General features: G+C 47.5%; 1 protein-coding gene across 50 annotated transcripts in view; it reads left to right on the top strand.

Annotated features, from left to right (window-relative positions):
* The window catches only part of KTN1 (kinectin 1), a 74953-nt gene extending 57455 nt beyond the window's left edge, over positions 1-17498 (top strand). For 15 of the 50 annotated variants that reach the window (XM_086895450.1, XM_086895488.1, XM_086895480.1 and 12 more), the window contains 12 exons: positions 1310-1396; positions 3217-3306; positions 4324-4404; positions 4984-5073; positions 5157-5249; positions 6708-6779; positions 7196-7279; positions 7483-7566; positions 9801-9884; positions 11150-11242; positions 15693-15812; positions 16980-17498. In XM_086895450.1, coding sequence (XP_086751576.1) covers positions 1310-1396; positions 3217-3306; positions 4324-4404; positions 4984-5073; positions 5157-5249; positions 6708-6779; positions 7196-7279; positions 7483-7566; positions 9801-9884; positions 11150-11242; positions 15693-15797 — 963 coding nt within the window. In that variant the 3' untranslated portion in view covers positions 15798-15812; positions 16980-17498. The remainder of the gene's footprint in view (positions 1-1309; positions 1397-3216; positions 3307-4323; positions 4405-4983; positions 5074-5156; positions 5250-6707; positions 6780-7195; positions 7280-7482; positions 7567-9800; positions 9885-11149; positions 11243-15692; positions 15813-16979) is intronic. The other 35 variants (XM_086895470.1, XM_086895492.1, XM_086895459.1 and 32 more) reach the window with 5 other exon arrangements.
* Positions 17499-27938: the final 10440 nt, after the last annotated feature.

Genomic DNA, 27938 nt, shown 5'->3' with positions numbered 1-27938 from the left:
CTCACCTGTCTCTCCTTGATACCCTGTAAAATCCAATGAATACCAGGCAATAAGCTTTATTTCCTAATAGTCAGGCAATTAAGGGAAATGCACAAGGAAAATATTGAGAACTTTTGAGCAAGGAGTGCTGTTTAGGAGTTGAAATAAAGTAGAGAGAAAGAGGCTGAGTAGTCTTAGAAGACAGATGAGCTGGAAAGTTAGAACAGAAGGTCTGATCCTGCAGATTCACAGGGTCTGAATACCCTTTGTGCTGCAGGCAGAAGTCTGGCTGCGGCTAAAGGCAGACCAGGCCTGTAGGTCCCAACTTGTTCTCAGTTTAATTCAATGTTGTGTTTATATCCTGTGAACAGCCCTTAGGACTGTTAGCAAATACAAGTGCTAAGGTAAAACCTGGTGTTAGGTGCTTGCTAGGCTTTTGATGAATTTAAAATGCAACCCTTCCAAAACAGCCCTTTGCTACAGGAGATTTGCTCTGAGGGTTGGAAAAAATTAAGTCTAAATCCCAAGCACTGTAATCTCCTCGGTGCAAGGTCCCACCATCCTTCTTAGAGGAGATTGTGAGGCTGCTCCTAGAAGAGCTCTCAGCCTCTCACTGACTTGCGTTGACATCTTGTGGAGTACACGTTTGATGACCTCGCCAAGAAAGACTCAGGAGGAGCACGGCACCATGGCCTTCCCACGTGGAATCTGGGATGTGCTCCCCACTGCTGAAATCCCAGAGCCACCCAGGAGGGCTGCTGAGCACCAAACCAGTTTTCTGTGGGTGCAGTGGAGAGAGCTGTGAGCCCTGAGCTGCGTGTTCCCAAAATCAGCCGCGGCGCAGCAGCGGGGTCGGGCCGAGCTCTGGTTGCAGGATCAGGGGCGTGAATGTGCACACCTCCATGTCTCCTGGGGCCATGCTGGGTTCTGCACTGCGACATGCCTAACACTCTGTTGTGTAATCTGTGGTCTGGTGTCTGTGTTCCTCACTACTTTTGAAAATTTCCCTCTTTCTTCTTACAAGTGCAGTCAAAGTGTGGGGTCGCTGTAGTGATAACGCTCTGCAGTAACATTTGCATCAGTTTTGGACACGGGGGCAGGTTGGGCAGAAATTGGCATTTTCCCCCCCCCCCCCACTTATCATTCAGACTCTTTGAACATCACACTTGTTTTTTGCTAGTGTATGTCACACTCCCCAGCAAAATCACCTTGCAGTAACCAGCATTTAAATGCAAATGGTGGAATGTAATGCGAAATATATCTCTGAAGTAAAAGCGAAAACAGTTTGAATATTGGCTGAACTGAAATCATTCTTTCTAAAAATGATTAGGACCTTCGGGAGAAAAACTGGGAAGCAATGGAAGCATTGGCATCAACTGAAAAATTGCTGCAGGACAAAGTGAACAAGACTGCCAAGGTTGTAATGTTGACTGCTAGAAATGATGCGTTAAGCTAGAAGCAGATCTGCAGCTGTTTTTTTAAGTGAAATGGAGACATTTAACTTTTACTGCAGTTTAAGTATAATCTCTTCTGAGTGATCATTCATATACTTTCACCTCTGCTTCTTCCTGCTGTCTTTAGGTTGTTTGTTTGTTTTTTTTTTTTAATGGTTAGTTTGTGGGCATGCTGACTTTTGATTTCTGTTTGCATAATTGTTAGAGCTGTTGTGAATTGTTTTTGATTTGTGGGGAGCTCCAGATTAAAAGCTGTGCTGATGAGCATCCTGCTTTCTTCTACTGGGCTTTGGCTGTGAATGAACAAATCTGTTGGACCTGGGAAGAACCAGGACTAAATTATTATAATTATTATTATCCTTACTATTATACCTGGGAGCTTCTCAGAAAAATGGTGTGTCCACAGCTGTGAATTTCCTCCTTGAAGGCATGCGAAGCTCGACAGGGACTTGGACCAGTGTTCAAAACGATACGGGATGTGAACTGCTCTGAAAGGAGCTTGTGTTTGCTGTGGGCCTGATTCAGTGTTCACTGCCACTGTGCAGAACTCAAACAAAAAAAGCATCCAGCTAACTCCAGGAGCAGCAGTGGGGCAGCCAGGAGCAGAGGAGCTGTGGTTTGGGGTTGTGTGTCTGTCCTGGAGCCGTCTCCGCTCTGCGCTGGAGGAGCCTGTCCCTGCTCTCGCTGTGTGCTCACACTTGCCTGCTCTCTCTTGCAGCTGGAGGATTTCAGCAATCAGCCCCTCTGACACTTCATGGTGGCTCCCAAACCTCTGCCAACTAATGCACTTAGCACAGCCTCACCACCTAATGTCCCCTGTGTGTTTCTGTCTCTGAATCTCAACCTGCTCACGCCACCGATCCCTTCAGCAGAGGAACTCGGAGCAGCCAGGCAGCAGCACTGATGTCAAAGGGAAAAACAATCCCAAATATCAGTGAAGGATTTTGCCTGAAAGTTGCCCTTCTGTGCAGTGTGTTGGGCTTTCTACATTTAAGTTTAAATGGGAGCCTGAGTGTTGTATGGCTAAACTAACCCAATCTGCCACAAGTGCATGTCCTGTGGCTGCTCTGCTTTTGATGTTAAATACATGGAAGGACAGATCTGTGGTGCCTGTGGCTCTGGGTATTTGTATTTGCAGAGCACTAGCAAAAAAAGAATAAAATTGGAGATTGTCACACAGCTCTAATAATTATCCCATTGCATCCAGGGTTGGGAAAAGAGGATGTAAATGGCTTCCTCTTAAGTATTTAAAAGTAATGTTTAAAAGTCTTCCTTTCTTGGCCTGGTTCAAATGTGCATTAACACAAAATTTCCTTTTGACTTGACCTCTGTTTCTGATGTGATGATGTTACTTTATGGTGATTTTTTTCACACCTAAAATTATTTTAATAGTACAGATTAAAATATAAAAATAGTTGATTGACTGAACTATTTGATTTTGAGCTCACTTAACTAGAGTGGCAGGGCTGGTGTGATCTGTGGGTGCAGTTACTCAGCACAGTGCAGTTTGTGTTGTGGACAAGTGAACAATGGTGTAATTTCTGTACAAACAAGCTAGCCTGGAGGAGAACTTCAGAAAATAAAAGCTTAAGAGCAAATGCGATGGCTGAATTCTGGAGCAATTCAGTGCCCATTTCTGAAGCAATTTACTGGCAATTTTAGGGACTGTAGCGCCTTTCTCACTTAGAAAAAGACTTCCTGGGTTAAGTAAATTGCTGCAGGTACAGGAGAGGCTGTTGGCAGGTTGGTGCCCAATCTCACCTGTGCCCTTCTCTCACTTTAGGAGAAGCAGCAGCATTTGGAAGCTGCCGAGGTGGAGACGCGCCAGCTCCTCCAGAAGCTCTTCCCCAAAGTCTCTCTTCCTTCCAACATGGTAAGAGAATTTCCTAACCTGCTGCTGGGAGTCAGGGAGCTCTGGTCCTGCTGTGCTGGGCAGTCCTGGAGTGTTTCCTCACTGCCCCTCTATCCCCCCAAGGATTTTGTTTGCAGTGGGATGAGAGTTTCTCTTGCTGGTGATGCCTGTACTTGCACAGGAAGGCAAAGCTGCAGATAGGTTGCTTCAAGAAGTGTTAAAAGAGCAAAATCAAAGTTATTTTCTTGTGTTTTTTATGCCCCAACGTCTGATTTACCTGTCTGTGTTACCTTGTGTCTCACTGAAATAGTAGATTTTCAGGGGTGGATAATGCCTGCTGTGTTTGCTCACTGTCTGGCATGATGGGGATTGATACATTCCCAACCTTTCCAGAGGAGTTGCACTGTCTCAGTGACAGTTAATACAATTTAGGGGGGGTTTATTTTATTCCCAAGCACCAATTTCCAATTTTATATTTTTGGTGGCTTTCAGTGGTTTGTAGGGAAAGTGCCCTGAGTTCATGGGGTTCAGATGGGGTGAACAACATCAAGTGAGTCTGGAAAAATTGGGTGTATTTCATTTAAAACCTCTGGAGGTTTTGAATATCCATATTTAAAATTGTTCCCAAATGTGCTGAAGGAAGTGTCCTGAGGAACCAGTCTTTAAAAAGACTTCCTGGAAGGTTGGAAAACAATCTTAGAGTTGTACAGCATCTGCTTGAAGTGCTCAGGAATTTTGGGAAAGGTTCCTTTGAATCTTCAAATGTTTATGCAGAGTCCTGACACTTGCAGGGAGTCCTCTGTCACCCAGCTGTATTTCAGCTCATCAGGGCCCCCTGAACTGTGTGTGTGTCTCATCACCTCGTGCTCCTGGGTTGCTGCCAGCTGTGTGTGGCTGAAAACAACCATCGAGCTGTGTGTGAGCTCCAGGGACTTGTGGCACTGAAACCCTGCTCCCTCAGCCTGCAGTGGGGAGCCAAATGTCCTGAGGAGTTCTCCTGAGGTTATTCTCAGCCTTAACTGAATGATTTCCCAACAGAGCCACAGTGAGTGGATATGTGGGTTTGAAAAGATGGCTAAAGAATATTTAAGAGAGGCTTCAGGATCTGAAGATGTCAAGGTAGGCACAAAGGATGGACAAGTGGTGGGTGGCATAATGTGTTTGTCCAGTATAAATCTTATAAATTGTGCTGTGGGTTGGGAAGTTCAGGTTCTCAGGCAAGTCACAAGAAAATATTTTTTTATTAATTCTAGAATGGCTTGGGTTAAAGATCATCCAGTTCCCACTCCCTGCTTTGGCCAGGGATGCCACTCACTATCCCAGGTTGCTTCAAGCCTCATCCAGCCTGGGCTTAAAAACTTCCAGAGATGAGTCAGCCACAGCTTCTCTGGGCAACCTGCTGTTTAGATATTTACAGACATGTATTTGCATCTTTGATAAGTACCTTGTGAAATTGTGAGCACATGAAATTGAAAATCCCCATTCTCTTTTTAAGTAGTGGTTCTTTTTCAGTAACTCAGAAGTTTGTGGTTGGGTATTGAGAGTTGTAGGTGTGCACTGCACTTGCTGGTGTCTTTTCTTGGCTTGGAAAGACACAGACCTGCCCAGGAGTGATATCAGCTTGTTGAAATAAGATGAATAGAACTGAAATCCATCCACTGAGATGTGACTCTTGTGGTCCCTTTCCTCCTTTGCCAGGCTATGGAGCAGAAGTTGAAGGAGGCTGAGGAAATGCACATCCTGCTGCAGCTGGAGTGTGAGAAATACAAATCTGTTCTGGCAGAGACAGTAAGTGGGATGCCTGGTCACCTCTGTGATGTTCCAGCTGCCTTTCTTCTGCTCTGAGCTTTCAAATCCCTCTCTCTTCTTAGGAGGGGATTTTACAAAGGCTACAGAGGAGTGTGGAAGAGGAAGAAAGCAAATGGAAGATAAAAGTTGAAGAATCACAGAAGGAACTTAAACAGGTATTTCTGAAGTTGTGTTTTTTTTCCTCAGCAGCCAGGCAGGTTCTCTTGAAGTCAGAGAGGGTGTCTGAGCTCTGTGAAGGCAGGTGTGGAACAGCCCTGGCTGCCTGGTTTGATGTTTGCATGACCAGGGGATGAAAAAGGTGAAGCTTGCAAAAGTATAATAGGAATGATTCCTCATCTCAGTGGTATTTTGGTGCTCTGATACTTAGCTTCATATGAAGGCTGGGTTTTCATTTTTGAAGGGATGTATTTCCACGAAAGAGACTGAGAAATGGGGGATTTGTTGAGATCTTTAGACTTGTATCACTATTTCTGTTGCCATTTTTGCAGAAGCAAAAAAAATGAACAGCACAGGTATAAAGTCTTTGAGCATTATGATAAATTTGTGTCACAGTCACAGAATCCCAGAATGGTTTGGGTTGGAAGGGGCCTTAAAGCTCATCCAGTTCCACCCCCTGCCATGACAGGAGCACCTTCCCCTATCCCAGGTTGCTCCAAGCCCCATCCAACCTGGCCTTGGACACTGCCAGGGATGGGGAATCCATTGCAGGTGCTGCAGGAAGCAAATACTAAGTAATAATAATAATGCTGATGGGATAGGAAGCCAAAGATTGAATATACAAGTGTCTCATTAATGTGCTCAGGAATAATATATTTTTCTGATCATGGTAACTTGCACTCTGTTTTTATTGAGCACATTGGTTTTTTTTACAAGTATATTTGTGAACAGATATGGACTCTTTGTGCTAAAATTGAAGTATCATAGAATCATAACAGTTTTTTGAAAGCTGTTAAAGTAGTGTTCAATCCATTTTGGTCAACTAATTACACTTGAAATTGCCTGAAAAGCTTTCCTTTTTGGAAGGCTCTGTTGCTAGCAAAAGTGGGAAGAGAAAAGGCTTTTATGTTCCTTTCTTAATCTGGAATTAAACTAGGTCAAACTGCTTTTTGGAAAACTAGTTTCTAAAGTATCTCTGCTTAGTAGATTTGAGTGCCAGTGTGTGAGCCTGGCAGCAAACAGATGATTTATAAAAATCTTGTTTGAGGGGCTTGTAAAGGCCATCAGATCTCGAACTATAGATGTGCTGCCATCTGCTGCACTTACACAGCCCCAAATAAGGCTAAAAATGCTGGTTTTGGGTATGTGGATGGTGGCTATTCCCAGTCTGGGAAGGATATGTTCCTTACAGTGGCTAATGGACAACTGGATTAGTGCTTATGTTCCAAATCTTTCAGGCATGTGGGCTCTAAATATGTCAGAGAACTTGGGCTTAGAATAGATAGGAATGGTGTAGAATCAGTATATTGAATTATTTGAGTGAACATCTTATTTTATTCAGCCACTCTGATTTCATCCTTAATATTCTTAGATCGTTTCTACAGTCTTGTGTATTTATACAGAGTTTGTCTCAGACCAACCCAACTAAATATCTTTATTTTTCCCCCAAACTGCAGATGCATTCTGTGGTCACTTCTTTGCAGCACGAGGTGGAGAGGTTAAAGGAAGAAAACAAAGAAGTTGAAACTGTACGTGCAGGTGGTTTTTTCTTCTTGTCTTTGAAGCTTCATGTTGTTGGAACACCATTTAGGCTTGTGCTATAAATCTGAACTTCTCACTTTAACCCAAGCCTTTGGGGCAGTGTTTTGAGAAGGCAGTGAAGCTGGAAAGTTGTTCTGGTTTTTACTTCTGTACTCACCCACTGGGGCTCTTTCTTGTGAGACTGGGCAGTTCACTGCTTGTTGACAATCATGAGCTTGATTCTTTCTCTTTTTATCTTATTTTTGAGGTTTAAATCTGCACTGTGCAATCACTGGGTTTGAAATGCTCTCTAAACATCATGGAATATTTGATAGAAATTTACAGCCAATTATAAATCAAGCAAATGATACTGTAAAGAAAGCACTGAGCACATCTGTTTTTAACTCTGTTTTTCTGTTTCTAGCTTAAAAAAGAGAGAGAACATTTGGAAAGTGAACTAGAAAAGGCAGAAATAGAACGATCTACTTATGTTTCAGAAGTCAGAGAGGTAAACATAATTGTCCAAGCTGTATTTTTTTTTTTTTTTCCTTTTGGTTACCAGTTGGCTGGCAAACTAACCTAGTGCTTAGCCCCTGTGGCTGAGGAGTTTGTATGCTTGTGACCTTAGGGTAGAGCAGCACACTAATAACTGAGCAGAAGAGAACAGGCATCCTAAGGAGACAAATCCTAAAACTCTAAACTTCATTTCAGCTCAAAGATCTCTTGACTGAATTGCAGAAAAAACTTGATGATTCATATTCTGAAGCAGTAAGACAGAATGAAGAGTTAAATTTGGTAAGAAGCTTGTTCTCCGTTGGGCACAAACGAGGCTCCCAGCATACGTATGAAGCGGAGACTTATTTCAAATCCTGTCTGTTCTGCTAACCTCTTCAGCTTGATATTTTTGTCCATTGAAATCATTTATGTAGTCTGACTTTTACAATTTGTCTCTTTTCTCTGCTCCTAACAATAGCATGTCTGGTTCTTAAAGACTTTTTCCCGAAGTCTGTAAGACTTTCGTTCCTGAAACTTCTTGAGAAGATTTGCAGTGCAGGCATATGGAGCAGCACATGTAATGTCCTTGGAGCAACAAAAGTGGTGCTCTCATTGCTTTAACTGGAAGATTATTCTCTGGTGGGGTTTTCTTTTCCCAGAGCTTTTGAGGATGCAGCAGTGCTGTGAACTGTGCAGAGCCTTTTCCATCCTGCTGTGTATGAACAGAAATTGGCCAGACCCAAAGTTAGATTAATTCAGAGTATTCAGCCATTCAGCTGCTGACACCCTGCTGTGGCTGAATGGCTGTGCTGGCTTGGTGCTTGCATGTGTTACAGAGTGTTTGGCTAGAAATGCTTCCAGCCAATAATGCTCCTACAGCAGCTTTCTCAAGAAGGACTTGGATTAACAGGATAGACCTAAGGATGCATGGTTTTCTATTTTGACCCCTTTCCCTTCTCACTTGTTTCAGTGACCTGTTTTTTAAGGTTGCAGGAGCAGTCAGAGCCTTCCTCTGCTTGTGTTTGGCCAGTGCTTTCCTGCTTTTGAGCCAGAATTGGGGAGGGTTGTCTCTGTCACTGTGTCTGTGGGATGATGGGACAACCAAGCTACTGCCACTGATGTAACTGGGTTGAAAGAGTTGATTTAGAAAAATCACCACCACCACAGTAACAATCTGCTGAAGTTAATGGTACACCAGCCTCAGCAAGCAAAGCCTTTCATTCTGAAAGCAAGGGAGATGGGAATTGAATGCGTATCTTGGAGTTGATCAGTAAACACCAGCCTCTTTGAGACAGCAGTTTATTACTTCAGTGCACAACAAAAGCTTAAAAAGCTGAGCTCCCTGCTAGGGCAGCTTGGGTGCAATGTGCTGCTGGGAGTGTGAGGATGTGTTAAACAGCCACCTCTGTGCAGCTGGCTCAGGAGAGCTGTCCTGAGCGTGTGTGAGTGGCTTTTGCAGGAGGCTGAGGAATACAAATGATAGGATTTCAGAATGGGTTCCCCACTATTTAAGAGGTGAGCATGGAGAACCTGAAACTGCAGAGGAGCTTCCCCAAAATGTATAAGCCCAGCATTCACCAGCACAGGTGCTCCAGAGGGGGAATCCATCCAAGGGGTGAGACAAATGAAATGTGTAGGTTTGGAGTCAGTGAGAATTGAGGGCTCTGAGTAGCCCATTGTTCCCTCCTTTAATCTCCTGCTGGCTCCCAGGAAGATTGACAGCAGGAATAGTGAACATTAGCACAGCACACTTCAGAGACACAAATCCAACAAAATTGGCACTCGAGTTCCTTGTTAGCACTTCTGTTTGAGGCTCAGGCCTCAAGTGCTGTGGCTGGTTCTGTGTGCTGTGTTGAAGAGCAATCAAAATACCCTTTAAAAAACTGTGTATCCTTTGGAAGGCTGCGGTTTAAGTACTGACTGCAGCCAGTAGGAAGTATTCATCCCTCTTGACTGAAATAGTTTCACTTTTTTGGATTGAATCTAAACACAATCGACAGCTTAATATCCCCCTGTCAGTGATTCATGCCTTGATGTGCCATTAACAGACTGGTTAAGTCAACATAGTTGTAGTAAGTGGTGCTCTATTAAGATGACAAGTAGAGCTTTTTAGTTTATTCAGCAGTAGAGAGACTGTTTAGCCTGCTCTAGGAAGATGACAATCCTCATTTTTGCATATTTGCTGTGAATTAAGTTGGAATCTGGGCTGACTCCCGTGGCAAGGATGCTGGAGAGGCTGATGCTCCTCCTGGAATGGAGTTGCAAAGTTGAAACCACTCATAAGGAAGCCAATGCCAACCACGTTTTTGTCTTCTGTAGTTTCCATTCTTTACCTTTATCTTTACAGATGGAGTCTCTCTTCCTTGACTGTCTTTGTAGACCTCATCATACATGTCAACTAATCCCATGTGTGCAGTAATTGTTAGTAAATCTTACTCCCTTTGCAGTCCATGTGCACTGGGTTAATCCCTGGGACAGACAGATGAGCTCTGTGTGTGTGAAGGAAACTGATTTGCTTTGTTATTGTTTTGCAGCTGAAAACGCAGCTAAATGAAACATTGTCAAAGCTCAAAGTTGATCAGAACGAGAGAGAAAAGGTAGCTGGTGACTTGCCCAAGGTAAGCAGAGACCCTTAGCAGTTGCACATAGAAATGTTAGCAAAACCCCTCAATGTCTGTAGTTTTGCAGTGCTGGAAATGATGGTTTGAAGGAACTTGATTTGATCTGCCTGCTGGGGTGTCCTGCTCCACGGGCTGGGACTGTAAGAGCTCTACCTGCACGTCTGCAGAAATGATAAAACTGCAAATAAAAGCTCTGTTTAATCATCCTTCTTGAAAGACTCCCCTGTTCATGATAATTTTATGCCAGTAGGAACAAGTGGTGATTTAGGGCTGACAAATAATTCTTTATTTAAAAGAAAACCCAGCCTAACAAAAAGCCTGTCCCACAGCCCTCCACCCACACTGCAGCCTGAGGCTTTTAAATCCAGTCTCAAATGGCAGAGGGTTGCAAGCTGGTTTACAAAGCATCTGCCCTTTTGCACATGGTGCCATATCCACTGTAACCCAGGAGACTGCAAATCCTAAAAGTTAAATCTGTGCAAATGTGATGGGACAAGCAGGTGGGTTTCCTGTGCTTGTCCTCAATGACTGCTCTTACAAGATGGGGTGGAGTGGAAAATCTTGAAACATGAGAGAGGTCTCAGTGCTGTCTGTCACTCCAGAAACAAAAGCTGTCATGGGAGAATTAATAAATGGAGACAGGAAAAGCCTGTGGAGTGGCTGGGCTCTGGCTCCAGACCCTGCAACACCTTGTTCCTTCAGCACAGCAAGCAAATGGGGCCGAGTTCTTCCAGGATTGGAGTGGGTAATGCTGTTGGGGGAGCATATCTGGTCCTGGACAGGGATAGATGATCATAAAAGCCCTGGAGGAGGTGAGAAGCTAAAGGAAATGCTTTAATGAAGAATTTAAAACATTTTGTTCTGGACAGTTATGTTATTGACATACAAAGCCAGCTGTGCTGGTGTCTGGTTCATCGTATATCCTACATAAATACAGAGCTGGGATTAGGATTTTGGAGATCAGCACTCCTGCTCTTGTGAAATTTACTGCATGATTTTTACCTAATAACTTGATGTGAGACTGTTAAAGCTCCCCTGTAGGATTGCTCTCAGGTGCAGACAGGCTGACATGCAACATGCTGATTGTGAGGAGACATGTCAGTCTTGGCAAATGGGTTGGTCCCTGGAGCAAGTCTGGCATAAAACAGATTTCCTCCTGAGCAGTGATTTCCTGTGTCTCTGGTGCTCTCAGGGAGATGGGGGCTTACTAATTGTGTCTTCCCTTTCCTGCCTTTTCCTTTTATGACATCTCTCCCTTACAGGCCCAGGAGTCCTTGGCAGCTCTGGAGAGAGAAATTGGGAAGGTTTTTGGGGATGCCAATGTTATTGAAAACAGCGACGTTTGCACAGACTCGGTGAGTGTTTCCTGGAGCTCCTGTTCAGGGGCCACACAAATCTCAAAGTGGCCACTCTGGGGAGTGAGGTCCAGCAAAGGAACAGGATGTTTGCTGCTGGTGGGTGATTGGGAATGAAGATTCTGGTGCTACAGCTTGCCAGGGTGTCAAGGATTGACTGGGAATTTTGCTGCTGTCTGGGTTGTGACCTCCTTCCTGTGGCTCAGATTAACAAGGAGGGAGGGGAGAGATTCTGGGATTTTGATAACTTTTTGTTTCAGTTTGGACAAAAGTGGGGAGATCCCCAGACTTGTCCATTCAAGAAGGGAAAAGGAAAGCTGAAACTAACTCTGCTGATGACTAAGTGAGCTGAAAACACTGTTGGGTTGGCCCTTGCTGACATCAGTAATGCCAAAGAAAGGCAGTCTTGCACAACCTGTAACAGGCAGAGATTCTCTTGCCAGAACTTGGTTCCTTCTGCTCCTCTGCAGCTGTGGCCAAGAGCCAGACCTCGATTTCAGCTGGTCCTGGCTCCTGGGAATTTGTGTGGAGCTTGATGTGGCCCAGCAGCAAAATCTTGCTAAGATGAGCTTCAGTAGGGAGCAGCCCTGAGTGCTGTGGGTGGGTGACTCTGCTGGTGTTCCTGTATCCTCCAGCAATGGAATTGCAGCTTGAGGGTCTGCAGTGGGGTGGGCAGTTTCTCACACTTGCAGCTGACTCCCCTGAGCCTGTGGGTGGCTGTTTGCACGCTTGGCTGTGGAGCTGGTACTCAGAGTGTCACCCTAAAGACACCACCTGCACAGAGGCTTGGGCTGGGGCTTTGTCACTGGCTGTTTCCATCCCTGGAAAAACACACCAGCCCTGGCACAGCTTTCCAGAAGGCAGCTGGGAAGGGGAAGGCTGTGGGAGATTCTCTCCCAGCTCACTGGTGTCAGTGAAACTCATTACCCATTTTCTTCTGAGGGACAGAGTGGAGGGAACCGCTGTTGTTTGAAGGGGAGAGGAGCACTTGCTGATAGGACAAGTGATTTATATCAACTCCTTTTAGCTGCTGAACCTAAGTGGCTTCATCAGCTGCAAGAAGAAGCTCAGGGTCCTCTGAGGAGAGCTACAGAAAAGCCTTTTTTGTGGTCATTAGCAGGAATGAAATGGCTTTCCCAGGCTAATCAGTCATGGGTGCTGATGGACCCCTGCACTGTGAGACTTGAGATGTGTCAACCCTGGGAGCTGATTCCTGCAGGAAGGGAGAGCTGCTGAGCCCTCCCTGTGTTCCCAGGGTGAGGCCAGGGATTTGTGGTGCCAGTCAGGTGCTGTGTGTCCCTGTCTGCAGCAGGCTGGGGAAAAACTCCCCTGAAACCAATGCCCAGCTCTCTCTGTGCTTGTCCCTGGTGGTACATGGGGACAGCGATGCCATCAGCCCTGGCATTCCTGCTGAGGAGGGCTGAGAGGGTGGCTCTGCTCAGCCCTCCTGAGCTGGGCTGGCAGGAGATGTGTCCTGTGGTGCCCCAAACCCACTCCTTTGCCTAAAAACTCACAAAACCCCTCTGGCTCTCACACTGCTCTATTCTTACTGCAAATCGTGGAGCCCAGGTTTCTGCCAGAATATCCATGGCTTTATTCTAAAGAGGAGTGTGGAAAAACAGTCCTAATAAACCTGCAATTAAGCTTTCATTAGTAAAAATACATTAATTGTCTAAGCAGCACTCTTGACAGGTAGCCATTGGCAGAGGCTGGAATTAGAACATTATCTTTTCTCCAAGCCTTTTCTGCTGCCTTTTTTATTTTTTCCTCTTTTTGAGGGGAGAAAAGGAATCTGTCTCCCCAGAAGCCTAAAAACCCAGCTGAAAATAGCTCTGAGATCAAAAAAGAAAGTCTTCCAACCACTTCCACCTAGCAACAGTGCCTCTTTTTTTTTTTTTTTTTTTTAAATGAAGGACCTGAAAACACATGCTTGAAAATGAACATATTTGTTCCTTCTGGGTGCTGGAACCAACCCACAAAATTGAGAAATGATACATGCATAAACCCTCAAACACAACTCAGAGTGTTTTCTTTAAACTCCTTTTCTTTCTATTTAAAAATAGAACATTTGGGGTTTCTAATCAGCTGCTTTGTCACTTAGGGGACCAGCTGATGACTAAAGGGGGCTTTTTAGTGTGCTTTAAGGAAGTCATTTATATTCAGCAGCTTGCTTAGGCACTGAGCTTATTTTGAGGCTTATGTGAAATCTAATGTGCTTTTCCCCCCAAATCCCAGTGCAGAGCACTCCATCACTGGAAACTGGGAATGCCATATGTGTGAAACAGCAGAGGGGAATCTGTGCAGGTTCAGCTCCTGCTTTAGCTGCTGGGCCTGAAATCACAGGGGCTTCCCCACTACCATCCTCTTCCTCTCTTCATCCTCATGTCCCAAAGAAGTGGAGTCATAGAATCCTGGAATGGTTTGGGTTGGAAGGGACCTTAAGGACCATCCAGTTCTACCTGCCATGGCAGGGACACCTTCCACTAGCCCAGGTTTCTCCAAGCCCTGTCCAACCTGGCCTGGAGCACTTCCAGGGATGGGGCAGCCACAGCTCCTCTGGGTAACCTGTGCTAGGGCTCCTGAGCTTCCTTCCACAGGGAAGGATTTTTTCTGTATATTTGACCTAATTTTCCCCTCTTTTCCCCTGAGTCACAGAGAGCACAGGTCTGGGGCTCAGGAGTGGCTGTGTAAGGCAGCTGTGCACTCCTGGGTTAGCAGGAGCTGCAGGAGGTCTGTGCTGAGCCCAAATCCATTGGGATTTAGTCAGGATTGTCCCCAGGAGGATTGGGGATGTCTGTAATTCATGAGTGAACACTGCCTGAGATTAGTGAGGTCACAAAACAGAAGGGAGATGCAGTAAATGAGGGAGGAGCTGTTCCCAGAGAGGGAACCAGGCTGGGAGTGGGCTGGAGGACTCGTTCCTTGCTCCTGCTGGTTCTGTGCTGCTGCCCAGGCAGCCTCACTGCTGGTCAGTGCTGGATTAATTCATCTACTGGGCTTTAATTGCCTTTCCGCTTCCATCAGTCTGTATGAGACTGCTAAGCCAAGTCTCAGCCTTGACAGACCAGATTTTCTACTTTAATAAGGGTAAAACAGGTTAAGGCTACCTTAATACAGATCCCAATGGCTTTTTTTACAGTAGAAAAATGTTTACCAGTTGCACAGGAGTAAGAGCTTTGCTGTAGATTTTGTTCTCTTGTCTGAGCTCAGAGTCGTTCCTGTAATGGTGCAGGTGCTTGAGTTTGATTTACTGCTCATTCTGCATTTCCAGCCAAATGGGAGCAGGGAAAATGGCCCTCTCTGAACTCCCTCTAATTTCCCTGGAGCTCTGGGGAGAGATTTTCACCCCCATTATGCATCAGTCTCGTTCTGTGGGTAACACCAGAGTGGGGCTGACGGATGCTGAGCGCCTGCAGACCCCTCTGTGCTCCTGTGCAGGATTTGGTACTTCTGCACTGCTGACACCATGGCAGAGTTGCTTATTTTTAGCTGTTAAATTTCAAGGAAAAGCTCTCCTGCAGGTGATCTGCATGTCTGTGCTCTGAGCTGAATAAGGAAGGTGTGTGTTAGGTGTGGAGTGCTCTGTGCATCTCTGGAGGAGTTAATCAATAAAGGCAATAAAACAGGGATTACACAGCACTGTTAGCCCAGCAAGGCTGACAGGCAGGAGGGGGAGAGTCCATCTTCAGCTGTGACACTTCCTGATTAATAAACTGTCGGATTCCTAGGGAAAAAAATAAAAGGCATTTATTTAAACACAAGCACAGCATTTTCATTTCATCACAGGAAACTTTCTTGCTTGTGGTAGCTTTCATTTTCCCTTTTCTCTGTGTTTTCTGGTGCTTGGAGTGATTTGTGAAGCCCTCATCCAAGTCCAGGTGTTGCTGGCAAGTGGGAATTTCCCAGGGCTTTGGAGCAGAGGGTGAATCCATGGGGTGGCTGTGGCTGGGGAAGGCTGTGGCTCTCCAGGCAGCTGTTCCAAATGCTGTTTCACAGCTGGAGCTGCTTTGGGCTGGGGTATTGGGCACTGCTGAGGGCACCATCCCACAAAACCTCAGTCACACCCAGGCCTTGGTGGTCCAGGAGTTTTGCTGTGGGGCCAGAAGTCGTTCCCGTGTTACAAACCACATCTGTGGGGGATTCAACCAGGCTGGTGGGGGAAATAACCTTTGAGATTGGATCAGCTGTGGATATCAGCACAATTCCTGGAAACAGGGAATGCTGGAGTTCTAGGCAGGGGAGGGTAGGAGTTGGATGTGCAGGTGATTCTTGGAACAGGAAAGAACTCCTTGACTTTGAACCTTTTCTCCATAAACCCTGTGACTGACAAGAATTGTTCCCATCTGCACCATGGGTTGTAATTTTATACAGAGGATCTAATTCTAGGCTTTCTTGGTAATTAGATTGTAAATGAGTTTTTAATGATTTCCTTTTTTTTTCCTTCTTCCAGGAATTGAGTGATAAAAGGCGAAATGTGGTGGTGAATCTTACCCAGGATGTGGGTCATCTCAAGAAGCTGCTCATGTCAATAAGCCAAATGCTGTCAAAGGGATGAGGACACTACAGCCAGGTGGGTGTGGACAGTGGCCCCCCCAGTTCAGCTGTTGGGAAGGTCACTGGTGTGTCCTGGTGGGACTTTGTTCAAATTAACAAGTCTCCTGTCAGAATATGAGTTTTTTTAGAATCAGATCACAGAATCAGTGAATTATTAAGGTTGGAAAAGCTTTCCAAGACTGAGTCCAGCCATTCCCCCAGCTCTGTCAAGGCCAACACTGACCTTGTCCCCAGGCTCCACATCCACATCCAGGCTTTTAAATCCAGGGATGGAGATTCCATCACTGCCCTGTTCTAATGTCCCTGATAACACTTTCAGTGAGGAATCTTTTCCTAATACTGATCCAAATTCCACATGCAAATCATAAAAAGCTTTTGGTAGGCACTGGATTTGTTCCTCTCTGGATGAACACGAGAATTACCTGAGACTGATCTTGAGTCCCCCTGTTCCCCTGTAGGCATGCAATTCCTCCCCTCCCTTCCTGCCACTTGGTTGCCCCAAGTTTTGTTCTCCTGTGCCTTTTTTCCTCTTTATTTGCTCCACCAGCAAACTGCCTGCACTTCCATGCTCTGATTGCTTTGGGATGGAGGATTTAAAATAACCCCCTGAGCATTCACTGAGCTGCCAGCAGGGCCTGGCTGTTGGGTGTCTGAAGCATCAGCCTGGCATGAGCTCTTCATGCAGTCACAGACACGTGGACAAGGCTTTAATTTGAGTACACAGCCAGCTTGGAAACCTGGACCTTTGTGCTGATAAAGTTAAATGACCCAGAGTTAGCTGAAGGCTGGATAAGCTCAGGACACTGAACCTTTTAAGGAAGCTGATGCAGATTTGGGTCTGAATTTTTTTTGGGAGGCAGCACTGAATAAGGTGTGTCAGAGCTCCCTTTCATCTGCTGAGGATGGGGACTTGTTGCATTCCTGATTCAGGTGCTTTTTATGCTCCTGCCTCTGTAACTTGGGGCCAGCAGAGCTGCAGGAGGGCACCTGGGTGCTCAGGTGGGAGGGGGGTGCTGCTGCACTTTGGCCTCTGCCCTGGGAGGCTGTTCCTGCTCAGCCTCCACCACCCAGGCTCCTTCCCCTGGCCTTCCTGGTGAGCTGGCACCGAGGAAATGCAGGTGGGGGCTTGGCTTTTCCCTCGGGAGGCTGCTCCTCTGACCTGTGATTTGTGTTTCTCTTGCAGAGTGAAGTCACGGGGGAATCGTTCATTTGAGGATGGCAGAAGGCATTGTATTATATTTTGCCAAATTAAAGCCTTATTTATGTTTTCACCCTTTCTACTTTGTCAGAATCACTGAACAGAGTTTTGTCTTTTCTAATCCTTGTTAGACTACTGATTTAAAGAAGAAAACCAACTCTCTAGACACCTCCAGAGTTTAGTTTTATAATAAAAACAAACCTGTTTGGATAATTAGACCTTTACATTCCTGGAGAGACAGTAAACACATAATCTTTTATCTTATTTTGCTCAATAAAACTTGTTCAGAAAACTCCAATGTGGTAAAGTCACCGATGGGAAATGACATTTTAATACTGATGTTGTACACTGTTTAACTTAATTACATTTTTGGGATTAGCTGCCTCTGACTTCAACCTCAAGTAAACAAACACTCCTTTTTTTTTTTTTTTTCCCCTTTTTTTTTTTTGGTTGCTAATGTAATCAGTTTTTGTAATGGTGTCAGCAAATAAAGGGATGCTATTATTCAAGGTGTTCCTGCTCTTTTCTTTCAAGTGAATTTGGATGACTCAGGTGAGGTTTCCACCTCTCCCCTCCCTGAAATAAGCATCAGGCTGCACCTACTGTGGTTTTTTTTTTGGGCAGAGGAGGAGGCACCAGCAAACTGGGGAGAGCTGGCAACTCCAGAGTGAGTTTTTGTTCTAAAGAAAAAAGGTATTGGGGTTTTAAAAAATACAAGAAAACCCCATCAGAGTGCAGTGTAAATTGTGGTTTTGTGTCATGAGTTTGGGAAGGATCAGGGAGTGGCAGGGGGAGGAACAGCTGGAACCCCTGGATGTGTCCATTTGCCCCAGATCCACCCCCTGCATGGGAGTCTGGGGTGGAAGGAGCTCTGGGAGAGGGTTTGGATGCTCTGTTACCTTCTGCTTTGTTGGGAACAAGTGTGGGGAGGGTCTTTGAGGGGACAGGGATTCTCCTGGGGGCCTGGGGAGATCAGGTGTCCCCTCCTGTGCATCTTGGAGGAACCTCTCATTGCTGTGGGATTCTGCAGTGGGCAAGGTGAGGGGTGGTTTGGTTTTTTAGAACACTTGAGGATGTGATTATCTGAGGGCAGGCAATAAAACAGGGGTCAGTTGTTAATTGGGGGTTAATTGCAGAGGTGAAGCAGATCAAACTGCTCACCCTGAGCTGTTCACACTCCCCTCTGTGCTGGTTTCTAGTTAACATTTGGCCTTCACCAGGCAGGAGGTAAAGAAGCCTCTTCCTTACATGGTTCCAGTGATCTGGATCATGCCAAGTCCTGCTGGGAGCTGTGAAATAGCTCAGAAGAGGGAGAAAAAACTGGAAAATGTTTCCTCAAAGCGGGAGCTACCCCTGGGCTCCAGCTGTGACCACTAAAGCGTTGTGTTCCATGGAGATATTACTCCATGGAGTTAAAACCCAAATGCCATTAGCCTGACTCCTGTAGGTGTTTGATGGAGAAACACACCCCTGCATCTGCAGATCCAAGGAAAACCTGAACCCTGGAGGGTCTCCACACCTGCCCAGGTTGGGCTCAGAGGCTCTAGCAGGTGTCCAAACACCTATTTTTGGGGTCTGAGTGGCAGTTTAATGGATGCCTGCAGGTTTGACTGGTTTAAAATTATTTAAGAACATAACCCAGGAGCTCCAGTGATGAAGGTTTGGGCTGGGGGTGTCCCTGTGGCTCTGATTCTTTCCTGTCCCTGAGGCAAGTCCTCTTGGCCACCCATGCTAGAAAGCTCCTCTGAAGCATCATCCCAGTGGGAACTGGGCTCTGCAGGTAGAGTGATGTCCTTTTTCCCTTAAAAAGGTGGTTTTTCAAATGCTGGAGGTGCCTCATTCAATAAATAATTGCTTTTGGAGCACACAGCAGTGCCTGGAGAGCCTCTGGATGCAGCCCTTGGACCTGGCTGTGTCTCCAGGCTCTCGACTTTCTGTGGGCTGTGAGCTGCAGGGGCTGCAGTGCTCAGCTGAAGAGGGGAGGGATTTGCAGCATCATCCCCTTTCTCTCTTGGCAGGAATTCTCCCTGGAGAGGACGGGAGATCTTCTCATTTTGAAATTTAAGCGCGGGGTTTAATTCTGCTGCAGGGGATGTACAGAGGTGTTAAGGGCAGCTGTGGAAAGATCCCCTGGAAATCTCAGCTGAGCAAAGGCTGATCCCCTCTCTGAAGGGTGAGGAGAGGTCAGGCTGGTTCCCCAGGAGCACTGGGAAGAGGAAGGATGCAGTTTCACCTCGCTGTCCTCTCCAGTTTGGAAAGCTTTGCCTCCCCGGTTTGCTCGCTAAGAAATCCCTCCTGCTCTGAGCATCTGCTGGGAGAAAATGGGATGAGGAAAAAAAATAAATGAAGAAGTGTGGGAAGCTGATTCATCAGTGCAAAGGCAGAGCTGGTGCTCGATGTGTTCCCAGGGCTGGGAGCCTCTGGATCTCTCCAGCCCGGCCAGAGGAGCTGTGGCAGCAGGGGAAGCAGGATGGTGTCTGCCTGCACTAGAGGGAGACAATACCTAATGGATACAGGGATGCTTTTCTTGGAAAAAAGCCCAAAGTGGGATGTTTGGATGCTGGCAGACGGATGATTTTTTATTTTTTCTTGTATTTATTTGTTTTTTCAGAGGTGATTTGTGGCGGCAGAACCCGCGCCGTGCGATACTGGGCCGGGTGCTCCCCGTGAGCTGCTCCCTGTGGAGCCTGGCCTGTACCAGTTTCAGTTCATCATCATCCATGGGAATGGCAGGTGCAGGGGAAGGCTCTGAGCTGTCTCCCTGAAGTTGTGCTGCCCCTCCTGAGTCCCCCAGCACAGCCCTCCCACCCTTTCCTGGCTCTTTCCGACACTGGAGCATCAGGTTGTTTACCCGGGAGCTGCTGCTGGGTTTTCTCAGGCACTGACTCACTCAGCTATTTATTCCTGCCATTAAAAAAGGAAAGCTCGTGCAGCTTTAATTCAACCCCAAATAATTCAGCTGATTTCGCCATAAAATCCCTCTGCAATGACACAGCTCCGTGTTCCCCCAGGGGTCCCGGTGTCCCCCTTGCTCCCTGTGCGACCTTGGCTTTCTCCTGCCGCTCTCTCAGGGCTGTTTGAAGTTTGGTGGTCACCAAGGATCTTGCCAGGCTGATTTTGTCAGGGCTCCTCCAGGGGGGTTGTACTGGGGGGCTCTTCTGTGGCTCCTGGTGGAAACTGAGTGAGGGGAGCTTCTGCTCCCTGAGTGGGAATTCCTAAGGGATCATCCAGAAGGTGAAAAATACCATATTTCTGCCAGACTTCAAGGTTAAACATCATCTTCCAGCAAAAACTCTCCTCCATGGGCCCAGACTGTGCTTCTGCCCTGGCTGGAGAGGAAAGGCTTTGGGGAGAAAGCCTCCGGTGATGCAATGGGATGTAAAGTCTCCAAAAGCTTTAAAACAAATTGGAGATGATTGCTACTTTTCCAGCATTCTGGCTTTTTCTCACAGCCTGGAAATCTGTCCTGCTCTCACAAATTCCCGTGGATTCCCTGTCAGCCCTGGCTGGGCAGTGGATGTGGGGGGACCAATGGGCAAGAGGTGCTCCCTGGAGGGAGATTTAACCCAATATCTTCACAGAGGGTGTCTTCTCTCCCAGACTTGCTTAAAATAAGGCAGGACTAATTCCCAAAGGGACAGATTTTGCTGGGAGCTCGGCCTGTCAGAGGGGCAGGATTAGAGGCCGAGAGGAGGCTCCTCTGGAGCTTCATCTGGATGTTTTCCTCTGTGAGACTGCCGAACCAAACGGGTCAGGAACAGCCTTGAGGAGCTTCCCAAGTCCGTATGAATGACCAGAAGTGCAGGAGAAGCCCTGGGAATGCCAGGACTCGCTCAGCTGCTCACTGGGGGAGGTCACCTGTGGTGTGTCCCCTTGCAATCCCCACCTCTCCTCACGCCGTGGCACGGGGACCTCCCAAAGGTTTCATTTCTGTTTGAATTTCCATGTTTCTGTTTTTCCAAGGGCATGTCTTGGAGGGTGCTGAGGTGGCTGCTGGAAGTGCCCCTGTTCTGATGTCCCCTGTGCTCGGGATGGCTGCGAGTTTTGCTCTCAGCTGGTGCATCCACGGCACAGCCCGCACGTGGCTCCTTGCTGGCTGTTTGCAGCTTCCTGTGGGGATGCTTCTATTTTTGGAGTGGTTGCACCTAAAAATACATCTTCAGGCTCCTGGGGAAGCTGGCTCTGCATCACTGAGGAGCTAATTAAACTGGGGGAAACACAGGCCCTCCAGCAGGGCTTATTCCACGTTGCTGAAAATGTTGTGGGTTTGTTTTTAACCCGGTTTTTGCGGAGATCCGTGTTCCTCTTGCACTGCATGGGCAAAGGTCCTGAGGTTTATCCTTCCTCTGTGGGAAGGGCAGATTTGCACCTGGGTGTTTGGGCATTAATGCTTTTTTTTTGGTGCAGCTGTGACCCCCCCCAGACCCTGAATTTCAGCCTCAGCCCCACTGTGACCACCCTGAGCAGCCCCTCAGTGGAGAAGGGATGGGGGCCTGGCAAACAGCTCTAAATCTCACACTTCTGTACATTTCTGTGCATTTCTGGAGATCTGGGGTTAATATCTAGCTCAGATGTGCTGAGGGCTCCCAGTGGGCTTTGGATCTCGAGCTTGGCCATCAGCAATTCTTTCTATTGACAAAACCACTGTCAAATGTGTCCTTGGGTCCTGTTTGTGTCACTGTGCCACGAGAGGATGGAGACTCTGAAGGTTCAGGGCCTTTGTGATGTTCTCACAGGACTTAAAACACCCCTCACCACCTCAACCATGCTTAAAGCAGAGGGAAAAAAAGACCCCAAGACCATTTCAGAGCTCATATTCAGAGCCAGGGTGTTCCTGCAGCACATCAAGGCTGCCCAGGGCCATCCTGGAAGAACCTGATCTCTTGCTTAAGCAAATGGGCTCATCCTAATCCAACCCTGTTGAAAACAGCCTGAGCTGCACCAGGCTGGGGATTCTTTAAAATCAATAAATATTTCAGGAGCAGAGAGAGCTGGTCTGGATCAGCAATGCTGGTCCTGGCTGGTCATTATTAATTCAATGCTTGCAGCTGTAAATTGGCTGAGGAAGAACAAGGGCTGAAATTTTAAGTGCTGCTTGCCCCCACATGCCTGAGATGATTTGCTGAGTCTTCAGTGACTCAGAATGGGGCCCCCAGCCTTCACCCAGGTGTTAAATACAGCAAAAACCAGTTGTTTTGCACGTGCCTCAGTCTGTGTCCTCGGTCCCTGGGTGTATGAAGCTGTGACAGCAGGACTTGGGCTCCCAAAGTTGTGCTTTCTAGGATGTCTGTCCTAAATCTCCTGCTTTTGGGGCCCTGTGGTGGAGTGAAAAACGGATTAAGGAGACTCCCAGATGATGGCTGCCCTGGCAGAGTGGGATCAGCCCCTGTTCCCAACCCAACGAGGCATTTTGTTACCCAGCTGAAACAAAGAGAAACTGATACCTCTGTCCTCTCAAAGGGCTTCTGAAACCTGATGAGGAAAACCAGCAAGAGCAACCTGTTTGTTGGTGTGAGTGAGAACACAACTGCCCTCCTGAGAATAAGTGTTTGTAGGGAAAAGGCTTGAAAATGGGACACTCAGAGAACAGGAACTTCTCTAAATATCATGGAATCACAGCATGGTTTGGGTTAGAAGGGACATTAAAGATTGTCCAGTTCCACCCCCTGCCATGGCAGGGACACCTTCCACCTTCCCAGGGTGCTCCAAACCCTGTCCAACCTGGCCTTGGACACTCCCAGGGATCCAGGGGCAGCCACAGCTTCTCTGGGCACCCTGTGCCAGGGCCTGCCCATCCTCACAGGGAAGAATTCCTTCCCAATATCTGATCTCTATATATTTTATATATTATGTATTTTTATTTGTATAATAGAATGTAAATGTAACCTCCCCTCTCCTTGCTGGGGAGGGGCAGCTGGGCTCTGTGCTGGTTTTGGGGGGATGTGGGGTTGCTCTGGGGCTCTGCAGCCGTGTCCCCATGTGGCAGAGTGCTCTAGGTCTGGCCCTCTGCCCCCTTGGGAGTCTTTTGAAGAGCTTTGCAGCACAGGGTGTATTTATTTTAAATGCACATATACGTGATGCTGCTGGGCTGGGGGGGCTGTACAGGCAGAAACACAAACTCTCCCCAAGTTTTCTTTGCCCTGGGATTCCTGTTCTTGCTGGTCAGGGTGAGTTTATTGCAAATCTCGTGGTACTTGCCAGGTGAATCTCTCTCTGCAGGGCCCTTCTGGAAGCTGAGGCAATTTCACCCCCTAAAGCTGGGTAAAGGGTGAATCCTATGGGACTAAGAGTGGGAGAGGATCCCCCAGCAGTGCATGTTTAGCATCTCTTGTGCCAATAATGGGGCTCTGATCCCATGCAAACATCATGTCCGTATGTTACATGTATATTTCTATTATATTTCTATTTTTGTGTGTGTGTTTCACCCCTAAGGGGAGGAGTTCTATGGTTCCAGGCCAGGTTGGGCAGGGCTTGGAGCAGCCTGGGACAGTGGAAGGTCCCCCTGCTCATGGCAGGTCTGGAATGAGATGATCTTTAACCAACCCAAGCCATTCTGTGACTCTAAGTCCTAATTTGCAGTTAAATCTTGCCTGAGGACGGCCAAATCCAAGCACAATTTTTTCCCCTCACCTTTTGCTTAAAATCCACGTTCCAGGCTCATCTTTTACTAACTAAATCCACCTTTCAGCATTAGCCTTTGCCATCATCCTGGTTCCCCAGGCCCTGCAGCTGACAATAAGCTGCTGTAACAGCAACCAGCATTAACACAAGGGCTACTCTTAATTACAGGAGCTGCTGTTTATCTCCCCAGCTCTGTTTGCTGCTGACAAAAGCCCGCTCAGGAGGGGGGTCTCTTGTTAATAAGCTGCATGTGCACCCCAGCAGTGATATATTGATGTATTTTTAATAAATATTCTCCTTTAAAGGGCCACATATGTATTCTGGGCTAATCCTCTCATTACAAGATCGCGGGGCGGCTCCGGGGTCGGTGAGAGTGTGCCTGGCAAAGCTGGATTTCCTATTCATGGCTGGTGCCTTAGATCTTGTACTTCCTGAAGGGGAGAGATGATGAGAGTAATAACGGCTCGCTGTGCTAATTATTGTCATCCTTGAAGTTTAGAGGATGGAGGTGCATCGCCTCAATTAAGAAAAGCGGGGAGCGATAACCCGATAATAGAGAAGCCTTTCATTAATCAGTCCCGCTGGAAATGGGAGGCTCTGCTGAGGCTTCTCCCTGTCCACCACCACCAAATGCCTCTGTTAGGATGGGATGATAGGGAGGGAAATGGGGATTAAAGGTCAGGATGGTGGCAAAGGCTTGTCCTCTGTCAGGAACCCTCCCAGCGAGGGCTTCTGTGCCCTGTGGGTGCAGGGACCACATCCTTTTGCTGCCTAAGCTGGAGCAAACCTGGAGTTAGTGGGATGGAAAGGCACATTTAAGCCTTCCTCTCTGCTGTTTACCTTGCTCTCCCACTCAGGTTGCAGGGGCTTTAATTTTGTTAAAATCCGATTAAAATATTCCGTTACCATTTGCTCAGCTCTGCGTAACGGCGGCTCTGTGTACACTGGGCATCTCAGGAAGGGGAGAAAGGGCTCAGATTAAAGCAGCTAAGCCTGCACAGGCCAGCAACCACACAGGCTTTGAACTGCTGCATCCTGCTTTCACTCAGTGTTTTCCACTCACTTATGTCTTCTCTACTTTCATCCTTTTTCTCCCATGAAAAAGCCTCCTTTTATGTGAAACCTCCGAGTCTTTTCTTCTGCTGACTGGGGAGAATGAGGCATCCTGGAGGTAGAGAGGCTTTTAAACCAGGCTGGTACTTTGCAGGATAAAGCATTCCTGGCTCTCTAACAGTGGTTTTCCTTCCCCTGGTGGCTCTGGACGGATCCCATGTGCAGGTTGATAAAAGAGCACCACAAATGCACAATTTTTTACCTCTGTCTCCCCAGACTGGAGTGCAGACACTTAGTGAAGAGCATCTTATTTAATTTCCTGAAATATTTACACATTTCATGGAGCAATTGCAGGGCTGGTGTGTGTCCCTGACACTTTGAAGAGGCTTTGGATGGTTCACATCTCTTCCTACTTGGGTTTAGACTCCTCAGCTACCAGACATGGGAGCAAGTGGTGAAGGCAGCCTTGGCTTTGCAGGATCTTTCTGCCTGCAGGGAGTTGCAAGATGGGACAAACATCAGCCTGGAAGGGAATTTAGGGAGGTGTGAGCTGTCCCTCACCACTCTCCCAAGGCAGGAGTGAGGAGTGGAACCCCTGGGAGAGGTGTGATGCTGCCTTTTGCCTTTTCCCAGCTGTTTTAGTAAGGGGATAGAGGTTTTCCTCATCATCAGCTGGGGATGCATCCTATGGGGAGCCTGTCTTGGGGGATGCTGCAGCATCCACACCTCCATGGAGCTCGTTTTGGGGATGGGGACAGACTGCCACTCATGAGCAGGGCTGTCCCCATCATCCTCTTGGCTTGGGATGCTGCTGAGGGGAAAACCCCGGGTGGGGAAACAGGGTTTGTGTCTGCTGTCTGCACCCAAGGGTGCTGCTGTCGGGTGCCAGAGGTGCTCTGAGAGCATTTGCTCCACCACTGCTGGCTCAGGGGGGCACACACATCCTGCAGGGATGGGCTTTTGGCAGCACTCCGGGTTGGTTTTTAATTTTTTCCCTTCCTCTCACCAGCAGGGAGAGAGCCTGGAGGGGAAGGATTGCCTCCTGTTCTTTGCTGAGGATGCTCAGCACTGGGGGAGGAGGTGGCGATGGAAATGACTCATCTGTCTAGCGGGTCCCTTCTCCTCAGCGCTGCTCCCACGCGGGAAGGTGATGCTTCTCCTCCTTCCTCGGCAGGGGAACAATGGAGCTGTCGGAGCTGTTCCCTCTGCAGCCCGCTGCCTTCAGAGATGCCTTCAGGGCCAGCAGGTTGGAATGCTGGGGTGGCACAGTGGCCCTCCAGTGCCTCACACACCTCTCAGCCCCGGGGGATTTGTGGTTTTGTGCGTCACCCAAGGGAAAATAAAAGGGGTTTTGGGCAGGATAAGGACAAAAGCTCTCTGAGCCCTCTCCAGCTGCTGCAAGCCCAGGGGCTGGGCAGGGTGTAGTGATGCTCTCCAGCTGCTGGTGGTCTGCAGCACGGGATATCCCGAGCCATGTGTGCTTTCCATGTGTTTAAGAACCGTCCATGAGCTTATCCTGTCCCTGCTGGAGCTCTCTTAACAGTGGTGTCCCGAGGTGAGGAGATCCACTGGTTAAACACCCACGCTGTAGGGATCCACTGTTAAATCCTGCCGGCCCTGTGCTGGCAGCCCCAAACCTGAACAAAGCTCTTAAAGCCCGCAGGATTTGTTCCATAAATTCCTGGCGTGTTTCAGCAGCTCCTGGGAACTGATTTCATATTTTGTACAAATGTTTCCCTGGCCCCAGTGAGCAGAAGGCGAGCGAGCAGCTCGTGCAGCAGCTGTTGGTGTCACAGCTGATTTTAGCCCAAATTTGGCAGCTCTAAGCTCAGAGCCTGCCCAAAGGCTTCAGCTTCTCCATCCCTCCCAGCAGCAGGGTTTGATTTTTCCATGGGTTCACACACCAAAACGAGTCCCAGGAGTTTGAAGCAAGTTGTCAGCAGCAGAGAAATCAGCTTCAGCCCCTCCTCAGGGCTCCTGTGTGCTGCTCCAATCAGCTGTCCCAGAGGTTACAGGTGCTGGGTGAAGCAGCAAAGCCTGGATGCTTTCCACAAGCTGTGGGAGAGCCCCTCAAAGGTCTGGGTGTGGGGAGAGGTGTAACAGGACGGGCAATCACAGCTGAGCCAGAGCTGCTGGGCCTTGGGAGAACCTGTTTCTCCATGTTTCTCCATGTCTGAATTCCCAGCCAGTGCCACTGGTGGCTCCTGCCCTCCTCCAGTGTCTGCTGCAGCATCCAGGCAGCTTTTTAGCTCCAGGACTTTGCCAGTGACATTTTGGGATTAGAGGGAAACTCCCATCGGTGAACATGGTCCATCAGCACCGTGAGAGCATGAGCCACAGTGATCTGCTCCCCACATCTGTCATCCATCCATCCATCCATCCATCCATCCATCCATCCATCATCCATCCATCCATCCATCATCCATCCATCCATCCATCCATCCATCATCCATCCATCCATCATCCATCCATCCATCCATCCATCCATCATCCATCATCCATCCATCCATCCACCCATCCATCCATCCATCATCCATCCATCATCCATCCATCCATCCATCCATCCATCCATCATCCATCCATCATCCATCCATCCATCCATCATCCATCCATCCATCATCCATCCATCATCCATCCATCATCCATCCATCCATCATCCATCCATCATCCATCCATCCATCCATCAATCCATCCATCCATCCATCATCCATCCATCATCCATCCATCCATCATCCATCCATCCATCCATCAATCCATCCATCAACCATCCATCCATCCATCCATCCATCATCCATCATCCATCCATCCATCCATCATCCATCCATCCATCCATCCATCCATCATCCATCCATCCATCCATCCATCATCCATCCATCCATCCATCCATCCCATCCATCCATCCATCCATCCATCCATCCATCATCCATCCATCCATCCATCCATCATCCATCCATCATCCATCCATCCATCCATCCATCCATCCATCCATCCATCATCCATCATCCATCCATCCATCATCCATCCATCCATCCATCCATCCATCCATCCATCCATCCATCCATTATCCATCCATCATCCATCCATCCATCATCCATCCATCCATCATCCATCCATCCATCATCCATCCATCCATCCATCCATCCATCCATCATCCATCATCCATCCATCCATCCATCCATCCATCCATCCATTATCCATCCATCATCCATCCATCATCCATCCATCCATCCATCCATCCATCCATCATCCATCCATCATCCATCATCCATC

The sequence above is a fragment of the Cyanistes caeruleus genome, chromosome 6, assembly GCF_971803275.1.
Source record: "Cyanistes caeruleus chromosome 6, bCyaCae1.hap1.1, whole genome shotgun sequence".
Classification (NCBI taxonomy): Eukaryota; Metazoa; Chordata; class Aves; order Passeriformes; family Paridae; genus Cyanistes; species Cyanistes caeruleus.
This window is presented reverse-complemented; position numbering and strand designations above follow the sequence as displayed.